This window comes from Hypanus sabinus, chromosome 23 (genome assembly GCF_030144855.1).
Source record: "Hypanus sabinus isolate sHypSab1 chromosome 23, sHypSab1.hap1, whole genome shotgun sequence".
In the NCBI taxonomy this organism is placed as follows: domain Eukaryota; kingdom Metazoa; phylum Chordata; class Chondrichthyes; order Myliobatiformes; family Dasyatidae; genus Hypanus; species Hypanus sabinus.
The window spans coordinates 11,830,466-11,852,891 of NC_082728.1; the positions used below are offsets into that span (position 1 = coordinate 11,830,466).

Sequence of the window (22,426 nt, forward strand, 5' to 3'; positions counted from 1 at the left end):
CAGTAAACACAGGTAGGGAGAGGACTGTCCTCCATAACTATATCCACAGTTAGGGAGAGGACTGTCCTCCACAACTATATCCACAGGTAGAGAGAGGACTGTCCTCCATAAATATATCCACAGGTAGGGAGAGGACTGTCCTCCACAACAGTAAACACAGGTAGGGAGAGGACTGTCCTCCAACTATATCCACAGTTAGGGAGAGGACTGTCCTCCAACTATATCCACAGTTAGGGAGAGGACTGTCCTCCATAACTATATCCACAGGTAGGGAGAGGACTGTCCTCCAACTATATCCACAGGTAGGGAGAGGATTGCCCTCCACAACTATATCCACAGGTAGGGAGAGGACTGTCCTCCACAACTATATCCACAGGTAGGGAGAGGACTGTCCTCCACAACTATATCCACAGGTAGGGAGAGGACTGTCCTCCACAACTATATCCACAGGTAGGGAGAGGACTGTCCTCCACAACTATATCCACAGTTAGGGAGAGGACTGTCCTCCACAACTATATCCACAGGTAGGGAGAGGACTGTCCTCCACAACTATATCCACAGGTAGGGAGAGGACTGTCCTCCACAACTATATCCACAGGTAGGGAGAGGACTGTCCTCCACAACTATATCCACAGGTAGGGAGAGGACTGTCCTCCACAACTATATCCACAGGTAGGGAGAGGACTGTCCTCCATAACTATATCCACAGGTAGGGAGAGGACTGTCCTCCACAACTATATTCACAGGTAGGGAGAGGACTGTCCTCCACAACTATATCCACAGGTAGGGAGAGGACTGTCCTCCACAACTATATCCACATGTAGGGAGAGGATTGCCCTCCATAATTATGTCCACAGGTAGGGAGAGGACTGTCCTCCACAACTATATCCACAGGTAGGGAGAGGACTGTCCTCCACAACAGTAAACACAGGTAGGGAGAGGACTGTCCTCCATAACTATATCCACAGGTAGGGAGAGGACTGTCCTCCACAACAGTAAACACAGGTAGGGAGAGGACTGTCCTCCATAACTATATCCACAGGTAGGGAGAGGACTGTCCTCCACAACAGTAAACACAGGTAGGGAGAGGACTGTCCTCCATAACTATATCCACAGGTAGGGAGAGGACTGTCCTCCACAACAGTAAACACAGGTAGGGAGAGGACTGTCCTCCATAACTATATCCACAGTTAGGGAGAGGACTGTCCTCCACAACTATATCCACAAGTAGAGAGAGGACTGTCCTCCACAACTCTATCCACAGGTAGGGAGAGGACTGTCCTCCACAACAGTAAACACAGGTAGGGAGAGGACTGTCCTCCAACTATATCCACAGTTAGGGAGAGGACTGTCCTCCAACTATATCCACAGTTAGGGAGAGGACTGTCCTCCATAACTATATCCACAGGTAGGGAGAGGACTGTCCTCCAACTATATCCACAGGTAGGGAGAGGATTGCCCTCCACAACTATATCCACAGGTAGGGAGAGGACTGTCCTCCACAACTATATCCACAGGTAGGGAGAGGACTGTCCACCACAACTATATCCACAGGTAGGGAGAGGACTGTCCTCCAACTATATCCACAGTTAGGGAGAGGACTGTCCTCCATAACTATATCCACAGGTAGGGAGAGGACTGTCCTCCACAACTATATCCACAGTTAGGGAGAGGACTGTCCTCCACAACTATATCCACAGGTAGGGAGAGGACTGTCCTCCACAACTATATCCACAGGTAGGGAGAGGACTGTCCTCCACAACTATATCCACAGGTAGGGAGAGGACTGTCCTCCATAACTATATCCACAGGTAGGGAGAGGACTGTCCTCCACAACTATATCCACAGGTAGGGAGAGGACTGTCCTCCATAACTATATCCACAGGTAGGGTGAGGACTGTCCTCCACAACTATATCCACAGGTAGGGAGAGGACTGTCCTCCACAACTATATCCACAGGTAGGGAGAGGACTGTCCTCCACAACTATATCCACAGGTAGGGAGAGGATTGCCCTCCATAATTATGTCCACAGGTAGGAAGAGGACTGTCCTCCATAATTATATCCACTGTGCTCCATAACTGTAAACACATGGAGGGAGAGGACTGCCCTCCATAGATTCTCAGTAGCACAATTAAATGTTCACTTTTTAAGGCCGGTCAGGGTAGTGCTTACATTCTGATCCGTGCCCCGTATGCCACTTACTCAGCTTTTTCAGGGGAATTGTACAGAAGCCAGTGTGGCCTTGTTTGTATTTTATCTTGAATACTAATGGGAATGAATGTGCCATTTATCAAAGCTGTGTCAACAGAGTGTTGTCCTGGGGCAGGGAGCCAGGATATTGATCATCAGCATCCATGGAGAGAAATGATGGGTCCGCATTTTAGATCAAGTACCTTCAACTGGACGGACAGAAGATCTCAACCCAAAATGCCAACTGCCCATTACTCTCCACAGATGCTACCCGGCCGCTAAGTTTCTCCAACGCTTGGTGTGAATCAGAAACAAAATCAGCTGTCATGTAATTTTTTTTGTTTGAGGAAATAATAAGCAGGTTAGACAAAGGAAAGTCAGTGGACGTTGTTTACTTGGATTTTCAGAAGGCCTTTGACAAGGTGCCGCACATGAGGCTGCCTAGCAAGACAAGCATTCATTGTATTACAGGGAACGGTCTATCATGAATATGATAGAAGATTGACTGACAAGAGGCAAAGAGTGGGAATAAAGGGGGCTGTTTTGGTTGGCTGCCACCGACTAGTGGTGTTTAACAGGGTTTGTTTTTGGGACCACTTCCTTTCATATGATATGTCAATGATTTCAGTAACAGAATTGATGGCTTTGTAGCCAAGTTTACAGATGGTACGAAAATAGGTGGAGGGGCAGATCGTGTTGAGAGTAGAGCAAATTCCTTTTAGAACAGAGATTAGGAGGAATTTCTTTAGCCGGGGGCGGTGTATCTGTGAATTAATTGCTACAGATGGCTGTGGAGGCGAAGTCGTTGGGTTTATTTAAAGCAGAGGTTAATTGGTTCTTGATTAGTCAGGGCATCAAAGAAAGCAGGAGAATGGATTTGAGAGGGATAATAAATCAGCCAGGATGGAACTGGGGAGTAGACTTGATGGGCCAAATAGCCCAATTCTGCACCTATATCTTATGGTCTAAGTTTGTTATGTGGCAGCAGAGCAAAGCAAACCATTAAAAAGACTGTAAGTTACAATAAAAAAATACAATTAATAAATAGTCCAAGAGAGAAATAATGAGGTAGAGTTCATGGGCCGTTCAGAAAGTTGATGGTGGAGGGGAAGAAGCTGTTCCTGAAACATTGAGTGTGGGCTTACAGGCTCCTGACCTCCTTCCTGGTGGTAGCAATGAGAAGAGGGCATTTTATGGACAGTGGGGGTCCTTGATGACGATTGCCGCTTTCTTGGGCACCACCTTCTGAAGATGTCCTCAGTGGTAGAGAGGGTTGTGTCTATGATGAAGCTGGCTGAGTTATAACCCTCTGTAGCCTCTTTCAATTCTGTACATGGGAGCCTCCATAGCAGGCTGTGATGCAACCCCAAGGCTGTCCACCGTACATCTGTAGAAATTTGGTGAGATCCCGAATCTCCTCAGACTCAGCAACAGTCATGCCCCAGGCTTCAGCAATGGCACCTGCAGTCCTCGGTGCCTCAGAGACGTAGGTGATGACTGCAGGAAAGTACCTCATGGTGCCCTAGGTTCTCAGTGAAGAACCTTCGCCGACGGATCACTACCCACCCCATTCTCACAGCAACCAGCCCCAGGAAGAACTCACCCCTACCTCTACAGGTGCTTCTCACAACCCAAGAGGCAACAAACTCCTGCTGACAAGTAACCTGCTTAGCTTGGCCTCGTTGCGAATATCAACATGATGGAGCTCTTATCCTGACAGAGGGAGAGGACTTTAGACCTTTGGACATTAAGACATAGGAGCAGCGACTTAAATCAGCTTAAAATGCATCTTGAAACAGTAGAGGGTATGTTGGGTGCAATAATGACCCTGGGCAGCAACTGGTACGCCAACTTTACCATTGAGTTTCTTGATTAGGTCAGGAGAAATTACCATTTACTGGGTTCTGCTTCGTGAGTTAATTTAAAGTTTGACACGGTTTATTTTCCTGCTTCATCTTGGAAATAATAATTGCTCTTGTTTCCTATGACATGGTTATTTGGATTTATTTTTCTGGCAGCAGAATAACAGGACGAGATAACTGCTCACCTCGGAAGCCATTACCTTCTTGAGAACATTCCTTTGACTTCTGCCTCCCTCTCCCCACCTCCCAAACCACCCCAATTCGTTGCTCCCCACATGATCTTCCCTACCTCTCCTGCCCCCAACTCACTGTACCCGCCCCTCCTCCTATCCTGCATTTTTCCACTGGCCCTCTCTGACCTTTCCAACTTAACCCCTTCCTTTCCTCCAATATCCCCACCACACCTCATCTGCCTTCCCTACATTGCCATTCTCCAGTTTGCACCACACCTCATCTCAGATCAGTGCTTATTTAGAGCTAGAGCATGATAGCAGGCTGAATAAGCCCATGCTGCCAGGCAATTACTTCCATGTGACAATTAACCTACCAGCTGGTACATCTTTGGACAGTGGGAGGAAACTGGAACACCCGGAGGAAACTCATGTAGTCACGAGGAGAACATGCAAACTCCTTCTAGACAGCGATGGGAATTGAATCTGGGTTGCTGGTGCTTCCCTCCCCTGTCCACCTCCAAATGGTCTCTCACACCCTGTCCTCCCTCTTCTCCGACTCACACCCCATCCCTCCTTCCCTCCCCTCTCCAACACTCTAAACTCCCACACCCCATCCTCCCATACCCCCCCCCCACCTTCTGCACCTTCCCCTATCACCTGATCCTTGCTAGTTCCCCTTCCCATCCCCTGCTCCACATCACTCTCCCCAGTCCTTGCCGATGACGAAGCCTCCGCTGACATCCTGGTCGCTCCCTGCAACAATATCCTGATGCTGACGGAGTGAAGCTAACAGCTCCAGCATCAGTGATTTTGTTGTAGTGGCTGACCACTCGCCTCTCCCACCAGACAGCGAGATGCCGGGCATTCTCTCTCTCACCCCCCTCCCCTTCCCCTCTCTCCCTCCACCCCCTCCCCTTCCCCTCTCTCCCTCCCTCCCTCTCTCTCTCCCCTTCTCTCTCTCATTTCATTTTTCCTAATGGGATGTATATCATGAAATGTGTTGCTTTGCAGCAGTACACTGCCGTACATAAAATATACTATATATCATAAGAAATTCATACAAAGAAAATTAATTAAGTAGTGCCAATAGGGAACAAGAGCTAGTGTACATGGATTCATTGACCATTCAAAAATTGGATGGCAGGGTTGAAGCTGTACCTGAAACATTGAGTGTGTGACTACAGGTCCCTGTAGCTCCTACTCAATGGTAGTAATGAGAAGAGGGCATGTCCTGGATGGTGGTGTGTTCCTTAATGATGGCTTTTGGAGGCATCGCCTTGTGAGGATGCCTTTGATGGTGCCTGTGATTGAACTGGCGCAGTTGACAATCCTCTGCAGCTTTTTCTGACCCTGTGCTTTGGCCCCTCCATGTCAGACGGTGATGCAAGTAGTTAGAAGGATCTCCATGGTACATCCATTAACGTTTGCTGGGGTCTTCAGTGACATCCTCAGACTCTAATGAAATATAGCCACTGAAATAGCGAAATATATGTATTGGAATGTGCAGACCATGGGAGAGGTGAACGGGGTCAGAGAGAGTGCTGTTGAAGCAGGAGAGCATAGACTGTGAGTCAGGGTTAGCCAACGGGATCACATGGGCACCTTTGGGCCCCCTATCTAGGAAAGGCCGTGCTGGCATTGGAGAGTCCGGACGAGATTCACGGGAGGTTGACAGAAGATTTGACATTGCTGGGTTAGCTCTTGACAGGCTAAGTTGAAAGATGCTGTCCCATCAGCTGATGGATCAAAGTCTAGAGAAGGCAGAGGCTGAAAACGCTGGGCAAAAGGGAGATGTTGAGGGAGCTTTTCACACACAGGGAGTGGTGATACTCTGGTGCTCCCTACCTGTCAGGGACAGTGGAAACAGGGAGGTTTCCAGAGAAATTAGATAGGCCCAAGGAAAATAATTTATAAGGCTACAGATGAAGGGCAGCTCTACAGCGATCCAGCAGAGTGTGATGGGCTAAATGGCCTCCTTCACTGTCACAAATCTGCAGCTCTATTCAACTGGACACTTGAGGCACTCAATCAGCTTTGGGCTGTGCTGAAAAGGTTATGAAAGATATACAGCAATACATGGCTTTCTCTCCTGCTTGTCTGTTTTGTATTGCTTGTTTGCTTGATGACTACTTGGGTGAAGGCATGGCAAGACAACTACGCTCAAGCCAATGGAAGTCGCTTCCAAATGCAGTCCAGTAATACCTGCCCCTCTCCTCCCTACAGTGACCTGGCGCTGCGTAACTGCTTGTTGTCGACGGACCTGACCGTGAAGATCGGAGACTATGGCCTGTCTCACAACAAGTACAAGGTAAATAAACGAGAAGTAGTAGTGAAGAGGGACCAAATTGGACCTATGAGATCAAAGTGGAGGTAAAGTCAACATGCCCTTTACTCACTGCTGCCATCAGGTAGAAGGTACATGAGCCTCAGGACTGTCACCACCAGGTTCAAGAGCAGTTACTACACCTCAACCATCAGGCTCTTAAACCAGTGGGGGGTATCTACACTCACTTGCCCCATCATTGAGATGTTCCCACAACCAATTATCTTACATTAAGGACTCTTCATCTCATGTTCACATTATTTATTGCTATTTATTTATATTTACATTTGCACTGTTTGTTGCCTTCTGCACTCGGATCTTTTACTGATCCCGCTATAGTCACTATTCTACAGGCTTGCCGACTATTCCTGCTGGAAAATGAATCTCAGGGTTGTATACATTTGCTTTGATAATAAAGTTTACTTATTTTTACTTAGTCTTTAGTAAACGCAACACCCATCCACTCCTCGAGTAACTGGCGCTCACGGACACAGAGATATCCCGTTACATTTTGTTGCTCCGAAACATAAAAACTAATTAAAAATAATACAAGGGAACCATGAATGTGAGTCTGACTTTGTTTTTACTTTAAGCGCATATCGTGGGGTAGCATCGTGACATGTGCAATTCACGTATTTTTACATATAACCCGTCATAAATTATTTAAACAGATAAAGAATCCTTACTCAAACATTGTATTTACAGTATTACTCAAATATTACTGAAGTATCAAATACACAACAGTCTCAAAGTTATAGAGTCAAGAGAACACTGCAGCCCAGAAACTGGCCCTTCAGTCCATCTAATCTGTGCAAAACTATTAATCTGCCTGGTCCCATCAACCTGAATCTGAACCCCCCCCCCCCCCCCACCACCACCACCAGCACCATCCAAGTATTTATCCAAATTCCTCTTAAATGTTGAAATCGAGCCACATTCCACCACTTTTGCTGGCAGCTGGTTCTACACTCTCACTACCCTCTGAGTGAAGAAGTTTCCCCTCAGGTACTCCTTAGACACTTCACCTGTCATCCTTAACCCATGACCTCAAGTTCTAGTCTCACTCACTCTCAGTGAAAAAAGGCCTGCTTGGATTTATCCCACATAATTTGTATACAGTACACTCTATTGAATTCTCCGTCATTTTCCTGCACTCCAGGAAATAAAGTCCTAACCTACTCAGCCTTTCCCTATAACTTGGGTCCAAGCAACATCCTTGTAAATTTACTCTGTGCTCTTTCAATCTGATTGGTTCGCCTGCCTTTCTCTTTACCATCTCTTCCTCCATTTCTTCATTCCAGAGCTTTCTCTGGATTGGATCCGACAATTTTTGTTACTGAACATCAACTTTCCCGTGTTCAGCTGAAACCCTGATCTTGCCTCCTCAGCATCAGTCATGCATACTTCCTTCAACTAGCGATCAGTGTTTGCAGAGCCCAGTTCATCACAGGGAAAGCCCTCCCCCACCATTGAACACAACTGCAAGGAACACTGCAGCATCTAAGATGAAGGACCCCCATCATCCAGGCCACGCTCTTCTTCATGCTGCTGCCATTGGGAAGAAGGTACAGGAGCCTTTGGTCCCACACCACCAGGCTCAGGAACAATTATTACCCTTCAACCATCAGGCTCCTGAACTGCCACTCAGCGCAGCTCTGAACTGATTCCCTAACCTACAGACTAACTTTGAAGGTCTCCACAACTCATGTTCTCAGTATTATTTATTAACGTTTTTTTAGTCTGCACAGTTTGTCTTCTTTTGTACATCGGTCGTTTGTCAGTCTTTGTATGTTTTTTTATTAGCCCTATCGTACTTAATTCTACTGTGAATTTCTACAAGAAACGAATCTCAGCGCGAGATATATGTAGTTCAATAATAGATTCACTTCAAACTTTTTGAACTTTGAACTATTTCCCACATTGTTGTACGTTGAAGACTTGTGATGCTGTGGTGGGGCCAGAACTTGGAACGACTGTTAAAGATTCCATGGTTGGAATCAGTTTTCTGTGGATGTAATCACGCTTTGTGATGCCAGACGGTTCTTTTTTTCTCTGCTGTTGTCGGTGGGTCACTGAAAGACCAGTTCTGGGTATCCTTATAGAGGACGCAAGAGCACATGAGAAAGTCGTTCATTGTCCAAGGTGAATGCAGTTCAAGTCTTGCAGGTTAGTATCTGCCTCAAGGCAGGCGGACATCTTGTGGACACTTTAGTAACATTTGGCCACATAGCGGTTTGCACTCCTCTTCGCAGTACCTGTGAACTCTGATTGTGGTTCGGTTTGTGCTGTTGACCGTAAGGAGTTTGTTCATTCTCCCCATGACTGTGTAGATTTCCTCCAGGTGCCCCAGTTCCCTCCCACAGTCCTAAGACGTACAGGTTAGTGAACACTGTGCCGGAAATATGGAAGCATGACGACACTTCCCAGCCCAATCCTTACTGATCTGACTCAAAATGATACATTTCATTGTATGTTTCAATGTACATGTAACAAGTAAAGCTAAACTTTCCTTCTTTGGGATAGTGTGGTAATGTAGTGATTAGCACAACGTTTTACAGTACCAGTGACCCGGGCTCAATTTCCACCATGGCCCATAAGCAGTTTCTCCAAATGCAATATTAGCTTTTATTTCAAGAGGACTAGAATATAAAAGCAAGGACATAACACTGAGGCTTTATAAGGCATTGGTTAGACCACACGTGGAGTATTGTGAGCAGTTTTAAGCCCTGTATCTAAGAAAAAATATGTTGGCATTGGAGAGGATCCAGAGGATGTTTACGACGATGATCCTGGGAATGAAAAGTTAAGGGTATGAGGAGTGTTTGCTTGCCCTGGACCTGTACTTGCTGGAATTCAGATGAATGAGGGGGATTGAAGCATTCTGAACATTGAAAGGCCTAGATAGAGTGGATGTGGAGAGGATGTTTCCATTAGTTGGAGAGTCTAGAACCCAAAGGCATAGTCTCAGAATAGAAGAACACTCCTTCAGAGTTGAGATGAAGAGGAATTCTTTATGCCAGAGAGAGGTAATTCTATGAAATTCATTGCCACAGACGGCTGTGCAGGCCAAGACATTGGATATATTTAAAATGGAGGTTGATAGGTTTGTCATTGATGGGTATCTTGATCCAGAAAGGAAGGCTGGAGATTTTGTTGGTAAGGGACATCAACAGTTACAGGGAGAGAGCAGGAGAATGGGTTTGAGAAGGAAAATAAGTCAGACATGACTGAATGGCGGAACAGACTCAATGGACCAAATGGCCTAACTCTGCTCCTATGTCTTATATCATCATACATCTGGAGTGTGTTGGTAGATTAGACTGGTGGTGTCCGTCAGAGAAAGCGAACAGCCTGCACCAGGGGAAATTGAATCCTGGGAAGTTCTATCATGAAGTCAGAGAGAAACAGTCCCCTTGGCCCAACTCATCAATGCCAACCAAGATGTCCACCTGAGCTCATCGTTTTTGTCTACATTTTCCCCATGTCTCCATAGGCATTTGTTTATCCATGTCTTTTACACAAGTATTGGCATCTGTAGCTTCCATACATCCACCCGCACCTGTGAAAAAATGTTGCTCTCAGAGCTCTTTTAAACTTTTCTCCTGTCATCTTAAATGCCTTCTAATTTTAGACTGCCCTGTCCTAGGATAGAGTTTATAGATTAAAGATTAACTTTATTTGTCAGACGTACGTCGAAACATAGAGTGAAATGTGCCATTTGAGTCGAGGGCACGCTGCGGGCAGCCCACAAGTGTCACCATGCCTCCAGTACACGACGTACTAAGCCTAACCCATACATCTTTGGAATGTGTGAGGAAACTGGAGCACCCAGAGGAAAACCATGTGGCCACGGGAGAACATACATGTTCTTTACAGGAAGCCGCCTACCGTTGCCATTTACGTTATCTATGCCCCTTGCAGCCCCAGCAACTGCCAGGCAGCCCCCTGCCAACAAAATCTCCAGCCTTCCTTTCTGTGGAAAGATGGCCAGCGTCGAGGTAGATGTCACAGGGCTGTTGTCACACTTTTATTCAGGTGAATGGAGAGGACGATCAGAAAGTTGAAAGAGAGGAAGAAGCAAACTGAGACAAAATCTGTGCAAAAATCTGAAGCAGGAGTTAATACACGGAATGAAAGCGAGAATGGTTCAGTCAGACCTTTACATCTACGCCAACATCTAGTAGGATCAACCTTTAACCTTACCTTCATTCTCCTGACCTCCCAAAATTCCTCAGTTCCTTGAGCTGGATTTAGACACTGACAAAGAAAGCTCAAGACAGCAGTTATTCCTGGTGTGATTCTATGGCCACATCTCAAAACATGGAACAGTATATCACTGTATATGCCCTTAAGCCCAGGATGTTGCGGTAACCCTTTAACCCACTGCGAGATCAATCTATCCCTTCTCTCCCCCATAGCCCTCCATTTACCTCTCTAAGAGACTCATAAACTTCCCTAATGTATCAGCCTCTATCAGCACCACCAGCACCATGCTCCACACACCCACTACTCTCTGTGTTACTGAGATCTGTAATAAACAATTAGCAAATCCCCGGCCTCTGAATTACCAAGTGGAGTGTAAAACTCCAAAGGAAGTAAGTTTAGTGACTAATGTTTAATTGAAAGCCGCTGTTGTTCCAAATGAATGTCTCTGTGGTGATTTTTGATTCTTGGAGCTGAATGGTGAGACTGTTGTATTTCTGCTGTTTTCTTTTGGCAGAAAGATTACTTGGTAACCCCTGACCAGCACTGGATTCCACTGCGCTGGATTGCACCCGAGCTCATCGACGAAGTTCATGGCAACCTGCTGGTGGTGCATCAAACCAAGATTAGTAATATCTGGTGAGCAAGCGGTGAGAATGGCACTGTCCTGCATACTGACTGCAGACAGATATTGGAAAACTGTGCATGGATGTATTTCTGGAAAAACTCCATTCTTCTCCCAGGTGGAGGAAGTGCCAATGCCTTATTCCCAAATCTGAGCGAAGTTGAGCAGATGTGATGAAGGTGTCGATCTATTTGAATTCAATGGGATATCAATGTTTAGGCTATGAGGGGTATTGAGAGGCCAAGTGGAAACAGGCTCTTTTCACCGAAGTTGGGGGAGACTAGAATAAGAGGCCACGGTGAAAAGTGAAATATTTAAAGGGAACCTGAGTGGGAACTTCTTCACTCAGAGGGAGGTGCAAGTGTGGAATGAGTTGCCAGTGGAAACAGTAGATGCAGGTTCGATTGCAACATCTGGGAGGTGTGTGGAGGGCTATGGTCCAGGAGTAGGTCAATGGGACTAGGCAGAGTAACAGTTTGGTACAGACTAGATGGGCTGAAGTTCCTGTTTCTGTGCTGTGGCACTCTATGACTCTTATGCTTCAGAGGCTGAACAAAGAACTCCCACTGTGGTCAAGACAGCCAGTTACGCAACACAAGATATTCAAAGTAGCAAAGTGGCAGATGATCCAATAAACGGTTTTCGACATTGCTTGTCAATGAGTGTTTATTAGTCATGGAATTTTCACTGGTTGTCATCACAAAAATCGACATGTTAATTTTCTTACATCTTGACTCCTGCCCATAACACGCAAAGTGGTTAGGCCGAGTATAATGTTAAGGGAATTTACACCAACTGCCAAAATGCAGTAAGTTCAAAGTGCCTCTAAATAAAGTCCTGCATTTCTATAGCGCCTTCCATGTTCCATCCAGGGTTAGTCCAGTGAAAAATGGAAATACTCCTCAGAACAGACAGCGGTTAACAGTTAATGCTTTCCACAAAGAGCAATGTATTAATGGCTAGGTAATCTGAGTTGGGATGTGTCAAGTGAGGGGTAAAGGCTTTGATAAGGCCCTTGCTATTCCTCAAGATGTCACGAGCCCTGTGGCTTGCAATAGAGCATTGAGTTTCTCGGGTTCTCATCAATATCTTAGCTAGATAGCTAAGCCCTTGTGTTGTTGTTAGGTTAATTGAGGCTGGCACGTGTTTCCTGTGTTCTCTGATCATTTGAAGACGACTCTCATTCAAAGCCTGAGTGGGGTCATTGTGTTGGAAAGGATGGATTCTCACAGTGATCCTCAGTCACTCCTTCCAGGCTCTGACTGCAAAGCTTATCTTGTTTCCATCTTTTCCTGGTGATCTTGCCGTTCTTCTGCAGCTGGGTCCAGTCCTTTGTGAGCACGCCATGATACAAGCTATACCCTTAGGCTCTTTTGTACCGTGGTAAGGCAGCCTGGTCCTTGGTTAGTGTCTTTTCCAAAAGACGGCAGCTCTGGCACGGTAGAACTCCCTCCACGAGCCAGTGGCCTCAGTCATGTGGGATGCGGAAGTTTTACAGAGGGTGCAGAGATTGACCAGGATGCTAACTGGATTAGAGAGCATGTCTTATGAGAAAACAAGCTAGGGCTATTCTCTTTGGAGTGAAGGTGGTGATTTGATAGAGGTGCAAAGATGATGAAAAGAAATATAGAGTGGACAGCCAGGGACTTTTCCCCAGGGCAGAAATGGCTAATAAGAGGGGGCATAAATTTAAGGTAGTTGAAGGAAGGTATAGGTGGTATATCAGAGGTAGTTTTATTTTCGCACTGAGAGTGGTGAGTGGGTGGAATGTGCTACTAGAGGTGGTTGTAGGAGCAGATCATTAGGAATATTGAAGAGACTCTTAGGCACATAAATGAAAGAAAAGGAGGGGGCAATGTAGGAGGGAAGGGTTAGATTAATCTTGGAGTAGGTTAAAAGGTTGGCACAACATTGTGAGCCAAAGAATCTGTACTATGATGCACTATCCTTAAGCCTTAAAGAAAATTAGCTTTATTTGTCACATGTACATGGAAACATATAGTTAAATGTGTCTTTTACATCAGGACAAAGCAGAGAGGATTGTGCAGGGCAGCTTGCAAGGGTCACCATGCTCCTGGTGCTGACATAGCATGCCCACAACTCACTGACCCTAACCTGTATGGGCCACTGTCGTCAGAAGTCACCCACTATGCCCATTCAGATAGCATGCTTTAAGGACATCCAGACAGAAGCATAATCCCAGAAGAGGGGTAGGCAGTTGGCTCGGAGAGAGCCCTCGACTCCATGCTGCCTGCACCCATGGATGGCTATCTCGACCAGGCCCTGGAGCAGCCCACCAGTAGATCCCCCGAGCCACCTGCACCCGTACTAGGTAACTGTAGACCAGGAGTGTGGGTCTGAAGTGCAGCTAGAATTTGAGGAGCAGCTCCTTCAGGTATTCAAACAGGAATTGCAACCGCTCACACTCTGTATGTACTCTGTGGTCTGTGTTCTCTGTGCTGTAGTCTTCGAAGTGGGATTTGACCCCATAACCTTCAGATTCAGTGAGGGGTGGGCTCTCTGTTGAGTCTGTAGGAGCTAACTTCAGGAATAATGCCGTGGATGGGATCATCTTCACACTCTCTCGAGTCTCAAAGCAATTTCTTTAAACTATGATTGGCATTTCCAAATGCACAAGCTGAATTCTGCACAAATTATCTGCTGTGATAAATGCTAGTCATCTTGTAGTCTGATTTGTACGTCCACCACTTGGCCATTTGCCATGATTGCAGCAAATGTCTAGTGTAATTTAATTGCTTCGCTTTAATTCTGAAACCTAAATTGCACAGCACAGTTAGTCATTACTGACTAACTCCATTTGTCAACCTCCACAATCAATGATTCAGTCTTTCAGTCTGCATTATTTTCGCCAGTCAAACAACCCTTACTGAATAAGGCACATAAAGGAGAAGCAACACACACAAAATGCTGGAGGAACTCAGCAGGCCAGGCAGCATCTATGGAAAAGAATAAACAGTCAGTGTTTCGGGCCGAGACACTAATGGAGGTTCTTCAGTATTTTGTGTGTGTTGCTTTGGATTTCCAGCATTTGCAGATTTTCTTGGGTTTGTGATACACAAAGGAGAAACTCCTTCCAGTAAAATTATTTTTTCATCCCCTTCCCTCTTCTTCTATTCCCCACTCTGGCCTCTTTGCTCTTCTCCTCACCTGCCTATCGCCTCTCCCTGGTGGCCCTCATTCTTCCCTTTCTCCCATGGTCCACTCTCCTCTCCCATCAGATTCCTTCCTCGCCACCCCTTTACCTTTCCCACCGATTGGCCTCACCGATCACCTTCTAGCTACCCTCAATCCCTCCCCCCCCACCTTTTTAGTCTGATGCCTTCTCCCTTCCTTTCCAGTCCCAATGAAGTTTCCAACCTGAAACGTTAACTGTTATTCATCTCCATAGATGCTGCCTGACCTGCAGAGTTCCTCCAGCAACTTGTGCGTGTTGCTCTGGATTTCCAGCATCAGCAGAGTCTCCACACAGCTTATGGTGACCTGACGCCAGATGATTGTGATTTGTTAACAAACTCTCAAAAGGATGACACGTTTAATAAGGAGGTCATAAAATACCTGCCCGGCCTCTGGTAGATTTTCCAACAAATTCGTCAATGGCTTGTAGTCATAACAGCACACTTCCAGCCCAGCAAAACTATGTCACTGCACTAACATCCATTTATACTAATTTTACATGTATCCTAGTTCATTCTCACTGTGAGGCCCTCCACTGGTCTGGGTTGATTGTGAATGCTACCGTGAATGCAACCTGTGGATGCGCTGGGGGCAGCCGGCAAATGTCGCCACTCATTCCAGCGCCAACGTAACGTGAGCACCCTGTTCAGCCGAACAGCACAGGCAGCAGCAACAACAAAACAGTTGAAGATCCCTTTTCCACCCACTCACATGAATGGTTGTTGCGGATGAGGTCAAGGTGCCCTATAAAGCCACCCCCACCCAATCTACATCGAGTCTCACTAAGGCAGAGGAGGCCGCACTGGAAGCACCGGATACAGTAGATGACCCCGGTAGGCTTGCAGGTGAAGTGTTGCCTCACCTGGAAGGACTGTTTGGGGCCCTGTTAGAGGTGAGGGAGGAGGTGTAGCGCTTGTCACGCTGGCAGGGATAAGTTTCAGGAGGGGGGATCAGTGAAGTGGGGCGTGTGTACAAGGGAGTCACACAGAGAGTGATCCCTGTGGAGAGTGGTGGGTTGGGGGGGGGGGGTGAAGGGAGAGTACGGTGTGTTAATGTTGGCTAGCAAAAAAAAGGAAAACTGCTTAAACAAAGCCCACTTCACGTCTAATACTCCGATACATCAGAAGCTCTTCCAGATAATATTTAAAAGCAATGAGGGCTTCTGCGTCTTTTAGCCTTTCTCTGCCGGGGAGAAGATCCTGCCTGGTTCTTTGACCAGTAAGCTCTAATCTCCACACCTTTCAGCCATCTGTGTCTATGTACCCTTTAGAGCACTTACCCAATAAAGCTGAGGCTTTATAAGACATGGGTCAGACCACACTGGGAGGTCTAAGAAAGGATGTGCAGCTGTCGGAGGAGGTTCACGAGAATGGAGCAATTCATTCTCCAGGAATGAAAGGACTTATGAGGAACGTTTGATGGCTCTGGGTCTGTACTCGCTGGAGTTTAGTAGAGCGAGGGGTATCTCACTGAAACCTATCAATATCAAAAGGCTGATGTGGAAAGAATGCTTGCTATAGCGGGTGATTTTAGGACCAAGAGTAGAGAGAGGTCCCTTTAGATGGGACATGAGGAAGGATTTCTTTAGCCGGAGGGTGGTGAATCTGTTGAATTCTTTGCCACAGGTGGCTGTGGAGGCCAATTCTTTTGGTATATTTAAGGTGGAGGTTGATAGGTACTTGATTAGTAAGGGTGTCAACAGTTATGGGGGGGAAGGTAGGAGAATGGAGTTGAGAGGGATAACAAATCATCCCTGATGGCATGGTGGAACAGACTCAATGAGCCAAATGGTCTAATTCTGGTCCTACATCTTACGGTCTAACTTTATATACATTAATTATTTCTTCTATAATTCTTCTAGGGTATTAACAATCCTCAAATTTCCTCAAACAGAAATTGTTGCTGTCAACATCCAGGCTGGTTGGCCTGCTGAGTTTATTCAGCACTTTAGTGTGTTTTCCATGTTTCTCGAATCTCTGGTGACGTGTTTAAGGATTTGTTAAGACTAAAGGTTTGTAATGGCAATCTGCCTTTGAATTGTTCCCACTGACCGATGTTCTTTCTGACAGGTCCCTGGGCGTGACATTATGGGAGCTGTTCGAGTTCGGAAAGCAGCCCTACCACCAGTGTTCGGATAAAGAGGTGCTCACCTATGCCATCAAAGAGCAGCAGCTGAAGCTACCGAAGCCAGTGCTGAACCTGCCACTGGTTGACCGATGGTATGTCTCTCTTCGGAGTTACGGGGTGGGGGGGGGGGGGGTCAGTCATTTAACATAGAATTGCTTTTTGTGGAGGGTGGAATCACTGAAATCATTTCCCCCAGAGAAGCTGAGGCATATCAGAGGGGAGGCACGGTGAGCGTAACGCTTTACAGCACCAGCAACCTGGGTTCAATTCCCTCTGCTGTCTGCAAGGAGATTGTACGTTCTCCCCGTGACCACGTGAGATTCAGGTGCTCCGGTTTCCTCCCACATGCGGGTGAGTGGGTTAAATTGTCACGTGGGTGTAATCGGGCGTGCGAGTTCATTGGGCTGGAAGGATCTGTTACTGTGTTGTTTCTCTACACAGCAGGAGAAGTATTGGATTGAGAGTTATGGCAAAGTGGCAGTGTTTCTAAGGAATTGTGGGGCAGGTTTGATGGGCCATCAGTATCATGTGTATTATGCTGTAACAAAAATGTATTTTGTTAAGTCAAAAGGGGGGGATCCTCATTAAATCGACGGGTGTTGTAAGGCCTGGATAGAGAAGACGTGGAGAGGAGGTTTCCAAGAGACCATGAAACATGGGAGCAAAATTAGGCCATTCTGCCCTTCGAGTTTGCTCCGCCAGTCTATCATGGCTGATTTACTTACCCTTCTCCCTGTAACGTTTGACATCCTTACTAATCAAGAACCTGTCAGCCTCCGCTTTAAATATACTCAATGACTAGGCCTCCACAGCAATCTGTGGCAATCAGTTCCACAGATTAATCGTGGGAGAGTCTAGGATCCAAGGTCACAGACTCAGGATAAAGAGATGTCCCTTTAGAACTGAGAAGGGAAGGAATTTCTTTAGCCAGATGGTGGTGAATCTGTGGAATTCCTCAGCACAGGAAGCTGTGGAGGCCAAGTCATTGGGTGTATTTTAGTCAGAGATTGATAGCTTCTTGACGGGTAAAGGGGTTAAGGGTTACGAGGAGATTAGGGTTGACGACCAAAATAATCGGTCATGACTGAATGGCCCAGCAAACTCAATGGCCCTATTCTGCTCCTATATCTTTTTGTCTGCCTAGACTGTGAATGAAGCGAAGAAAACTAGAATGTGTTCCAATCAATAATTTGGACAACTCTGTCATTTCCAAGTGATGTTTCCATGGGAACCGCATTCTGCCGAGTTTGCCGAGCTCCGAACTCCTCTCCCTGTCACAGTACCATGACGTCATCTTTTTATCTGGTTGCAGGTACGAAGTGATGCAGTTTTGTTGGCTGCAGCCAGAGCAGAGACCCACGGCAGACGAGGTCCACCTACTCCTCAGTTACCTCTGCGCCAAGGCATCCAGCGACGCAGAAGAAGAGTTTGAGAAGCGCTGGAACGCCATGAAGCCCAGCGGTTCCAGCTCCACTCACAAGACCGAAGTTTCCTCCTTCCCCCTCCTGGAGCAGTTTGGGACGGACAGCTTCCACACTGAGGTGGACGACGTGCTGACCGTAACCGAGACCAGCCAGGGCCTGAACTTCGAGTACAAGTGGGACCACAAGCAGATGGACAATTTCCAGCCCTCTCCTGTGGGCCTGGCCCACAGCAGCAGCTCCCAGTATCAGGAGATCTACTTCCCCAGCAGCACCTCGGGGCGCCTCAGCCTCAGCGTGTCCCCCGTCTCCTCCAACTCTTTCTACGAGTCCAAGCAGCAGTGTAGCCTGCCGCAGAGCCTCCAGCCTCCAGGTGTGGTGCCAGTTATCAGCGCGCACAGCCCGTCCGTGGCCGGGGAGTATTACATCCGGATCGAGGAGCCCAGCGAGTGTAACATGGACCTGGACTACACCATGTGCAGCTACAGCCCCGACTATGAACCGAGCCCGCAGGTGGAGTCGCCACCTTGGCAAGGCTCATGCAGCGGGGAGACCACGGACAACAGCCCCACCATATCCTTGACCATGGAGCCCCTTCTGGGTCAAGGTCCTCCGGCCACCCAGGACTCCTGGGGCAGCCAGCAATATTACAGCAGGAGTAAGAGCGAGGGATACTATGAGCACTTTGCAGCTGACGGCGCCAACCAGTACCTGCTGGCAGACTGCCCTGAAAGTGAGGACAACTGGAAAGCAGAAAATTCGGGAGTGAGCGACGGCATGGATCCTCTGGGAATGTCCCCGTTAGTGACCCCTTCCTTCGGGGAATCCAGGTCTCTGCTCGCCCTTCCCTGCAACGAGATGGATGAAACAGCCGGGATGTACCCGGAGAGCACAAGCTCACACTTGGAGGCTGGGCTGGACGGTGCTAGGACCCTTGCGATGTCCAACCCCTGGCAAACAGACTTACCGTCATTCAGAATGGTCAGTACGTCGGTGGCAGAAGGAGAGATCCACCTGGCCTCTGACAGAACCACAGAGGAATTTTGCAGTGGGCTTGGAGTGGATTTAGTGGAACAACCGTTGGAACAGGAGAGCAAAGTTTCCGGTTTATTTGGTGGAAAGGTCCAAGCGGAGTTTTCAGAAATCGATCTGCCAAGACTGGGAACTATGCCCCCTCTCTCGTTCTCTCACCCGTCCAAACCACTGACGGAGAATGGGGAGTCCAACCTGAAGTCAGTGCACAGAGAGGAGGTAGCAGGCATGAGACACTCCCTCTCGGAGTCTGAGCTGCAGGGAAGTGGGACCCTTTGCCCTGACAGAGTGCTCATTTCAGGGAGTGAGGAGTTCGTGGACCCTTTGCTGGGGGTGATCGTGAAGAACTGTGACGGTAGCCGGGAGCAGAGCGACCCGGGTGGGGCCCAGCCGCTCACGAGGCACGTGGATATCGGGATCTCCACCCATCAGCGAGAAGAGAAGAGTCACAGTCCAGACCAGCTGGAGGTTGAACTGGGGCACAATCGTTTGGAAGTGCCGGTCCCTAATGACGTCCACCAGGTGGAAATTGCAGTAACGGACCTCAGCTCCAGTACCCTCTCCGAAACATCTGACAGAAGTGACCAGCTCCTTCCCAGAGATCCCGACAGCTCCCCCATGAAGCCCACCTCCAGCATGAGCTGCGCCGAAACGGACGTGTGCAGTGACGACGATGACGAGGAGACGGACGTTACATCGGGAATATTTACGGACTTGGCCCAGGACAGCGAAAACAACGACCTGGTGGTGACCCACAAGCCTCTCCAGAAGCTGGTGGGGACGCCCGATTCACTGGAGTCGCTCGACATCCCGTCCACGACCAGCTCCTGCGACATGTCCAGTCCCACCTCGCACTATGCCTCACTGCAGCCCAAGGCTGCCGACAGCGGTTACGACACTGAGAACTTCGAGTCCCCGGAATTCGTTCTGAAGGAGCCCGTTGAGCAGAAGGAGCCCGAGGTCTTCAGTAAAGTAACCAAGTCCAACGGCGTTGCTGAGGTGAAGGGGGGCAGTGAGATTGCGGAGGACTTCGAAGTGCCGTCCCTTGAGGAGAAGAACTCCTACAGGGATTCTGCCTACTTCTCAGATTATGACACCGAGTCGGAAAGATATCAGACACTGGATTTGGAGAAGGATGGGATTGACCTCATTGGACTAAATGGGGAGCATCCAGCAAGCATTTCTGTTCCACAGACACACCAGATACCTTTGAGCTCCTCACAGCTCAGTTATGCTGGCCTCGAGCCAGGGGAGGGTCAGCGAGGCACTGCTGGGCTGGTGGACAAATGCAGTTTGATTCAGAGTTTTCAGGACAGCCTTTCAGTAGAATCCACAGACCCCAAGGAGGCCTCTGTTCTAGATGAGAAGTCCACAGGCCCTATTATCAATGAGCTGAACTGTTGCACAAGTACAGACCCAAATGGGCAAGTGTTATGCTTATCTGTCCCAGAAATGAACGAGAGGTTTCACCATCAGGGCTCAGAAACTGGGAACGACACAGAGACAGTTAAGGCAGACTATTTGGTTTGTAGACAGATGTTTGAAGAGGGAGCATGCTTCAGTTCAGAGAGCAAAGATGGGTTACTACAAACTAGCTGTAGTTTGGAAAGTCTGGGCTTAAACAAGCAGGTGTCTTTACCCAAGAAGCAATGCCTTCACAAACCTTCTGGCTGTATCTTTGATGGCACAGAATTAATACTGGAAGAACAGATCTCTGAGCAAGGCAGTGAGACGGTTGGGCTTCATTGCACAGACATTGGGATAAGGAAGTTCCAGCCCTATTCTTTAAATGTGGAAGAGAAACTGGAGAGTTGCATTGTCCCCAAGATCCAGTCGGTACAGCTGTCGTTGGAGCTGCCCTCCCTCACCCTCAACAAGGACCCTCGGCCGGCCTTCATTGGCGAGGAAGGGGATGAGGAAGATGAAGATGAGGACGAGAGCGATGACTCGGACGAGGAACTTGGCATCTACAACATTCAGGAGCACAGTGAAGAGAGTGAGGAAGACACGCCCACCATTCCCATCGTCGTCACAGAGAGGGACGATGGCAAGAACCTACGCAGCCTGTTGAAGTTACCTAACCTGATGTGTGAGAACTTCTGCGAGGACCTGGACAGAAAGAAAAAGGCCGTCTCGTTCTACGATGATGTCACGGTCTATCTTTTTGATCAGGTAGGACAGGTCATAAGCATATTTGTTTTTACTCCATTAGCTGAATCACCAGCTCAGATCATAGGTTAGAATATGTGCTAGGCTCTGAGAATCCTTGTGTATATTATACATATGCTGAGGAAGGGATTAGAAGCATATTAAGTCTAATTGTCATTCAATCATCCATGAATACAGCCAAACGAAACCTTGTTCCTCCAGGGCCAAAGTGCAAAACACAGTACCAACAGTCATACACAGCACAAGACACATATAGCACATATAAGATAGCATAGAATATAGTCACACAAAAAAGTCCCTGAATCCATAAACATGACAGCAGTCTGCTATCAAACACAATACATCTAGTCTTCTGCTGAGTGAACTCTAGAGGGCAGCACTAACTCTGGCAAGGACACCACATCACACTCCCTCTGGCACACCAGGGGAGTACCCGACTCCCACACCCCCTGTTCAGCTACAAACAGGCAACACCACAGCTTGAGGTCCATTCCCACTACAGCCAAGGCCACATGGCTCCCTGCCGTTCACAAATAAACCAATGAATTGGACTTACAGCATTCCACACCACCAATGTCCAACAGAGTCTAGAGATCACAAGAGACTGAAGATTACTTCCTGTTAGACTGTACCCACTTTGACATGTCGCCAACCCAGGCAGCATCACGGTCCACAGCAAGTCCAGCTCCTTCAGTTTCTCCACCAAAGAGTGACTCGCTGCTGGAGCAGACCTGCAGTTCTTTAAGTCCTTAATGTCCAGCAGGGTCTCGCAATCATGAGAAGTGTGTTTAAAAAAAGACCTTTGGTTGACCCTGTAGAAGCTGCTGCGTCCGACTACCATTTCACCACGACTTCACGTGTAACCAGGGACAAACTTGGAAAAGAAGGTAAGCAGCTGTCAGGAAGTTCTCCAGCTGGGATCATAGAGTCACAATTCACTACAGAACAAAAACAGGCCCTTTGGCCCATCTAGTACATGGCAGACTTGTCTTCCTAGTCCCATCTATCTGCACTCACACCACAGTCCTTCATACTTCTCTCAACAAAGTACCTATTCAAACTTCTCTTAACTGTTCCAACTAAACCCACATCCACCACTTCTGC

General features: G+C 47.6%; 1 protein-coding gene across 5 annotated transcripts in view; it reads left to right on the forward strand.

Moving 5' to 3' along the window:
- The window catches only part of aatkb (apoptosis-associated tyrosine kinase b), a 327,637-nt gene that overhangs the window by 284,457 nt on the left and 20,754 nt on the right, over positions 1-22,426 (forward strand). For 4 of the 5 annotated variants that reach the window (XM_059948385.1, XM_059948388.1, XM_059948386.1 and 1 more), the window contains 4 exons: positions 6,451-6,535; positions 11,271-11,392; positions 16,643-16,792; positions 18,013-21,325. In XM_059948385.1, the coding sequence (XP_059804368.1) occupies positions 6,451-6,535; positions 11,271-11,392; positions 16,643-16,792; positions 18,013-21,325 (3,670 nt within the window). Of the gene's footprint in view, positions 1-6,450; positions 6,536-11,270; positions 11,393-16,642; positions 16,793-18,012; positions 21,326-22,140; positions 22,208-22,426 lie in introns of those variants that run through there. The other variant, XM_059948389.1, reaches the window with a different exon arrangement.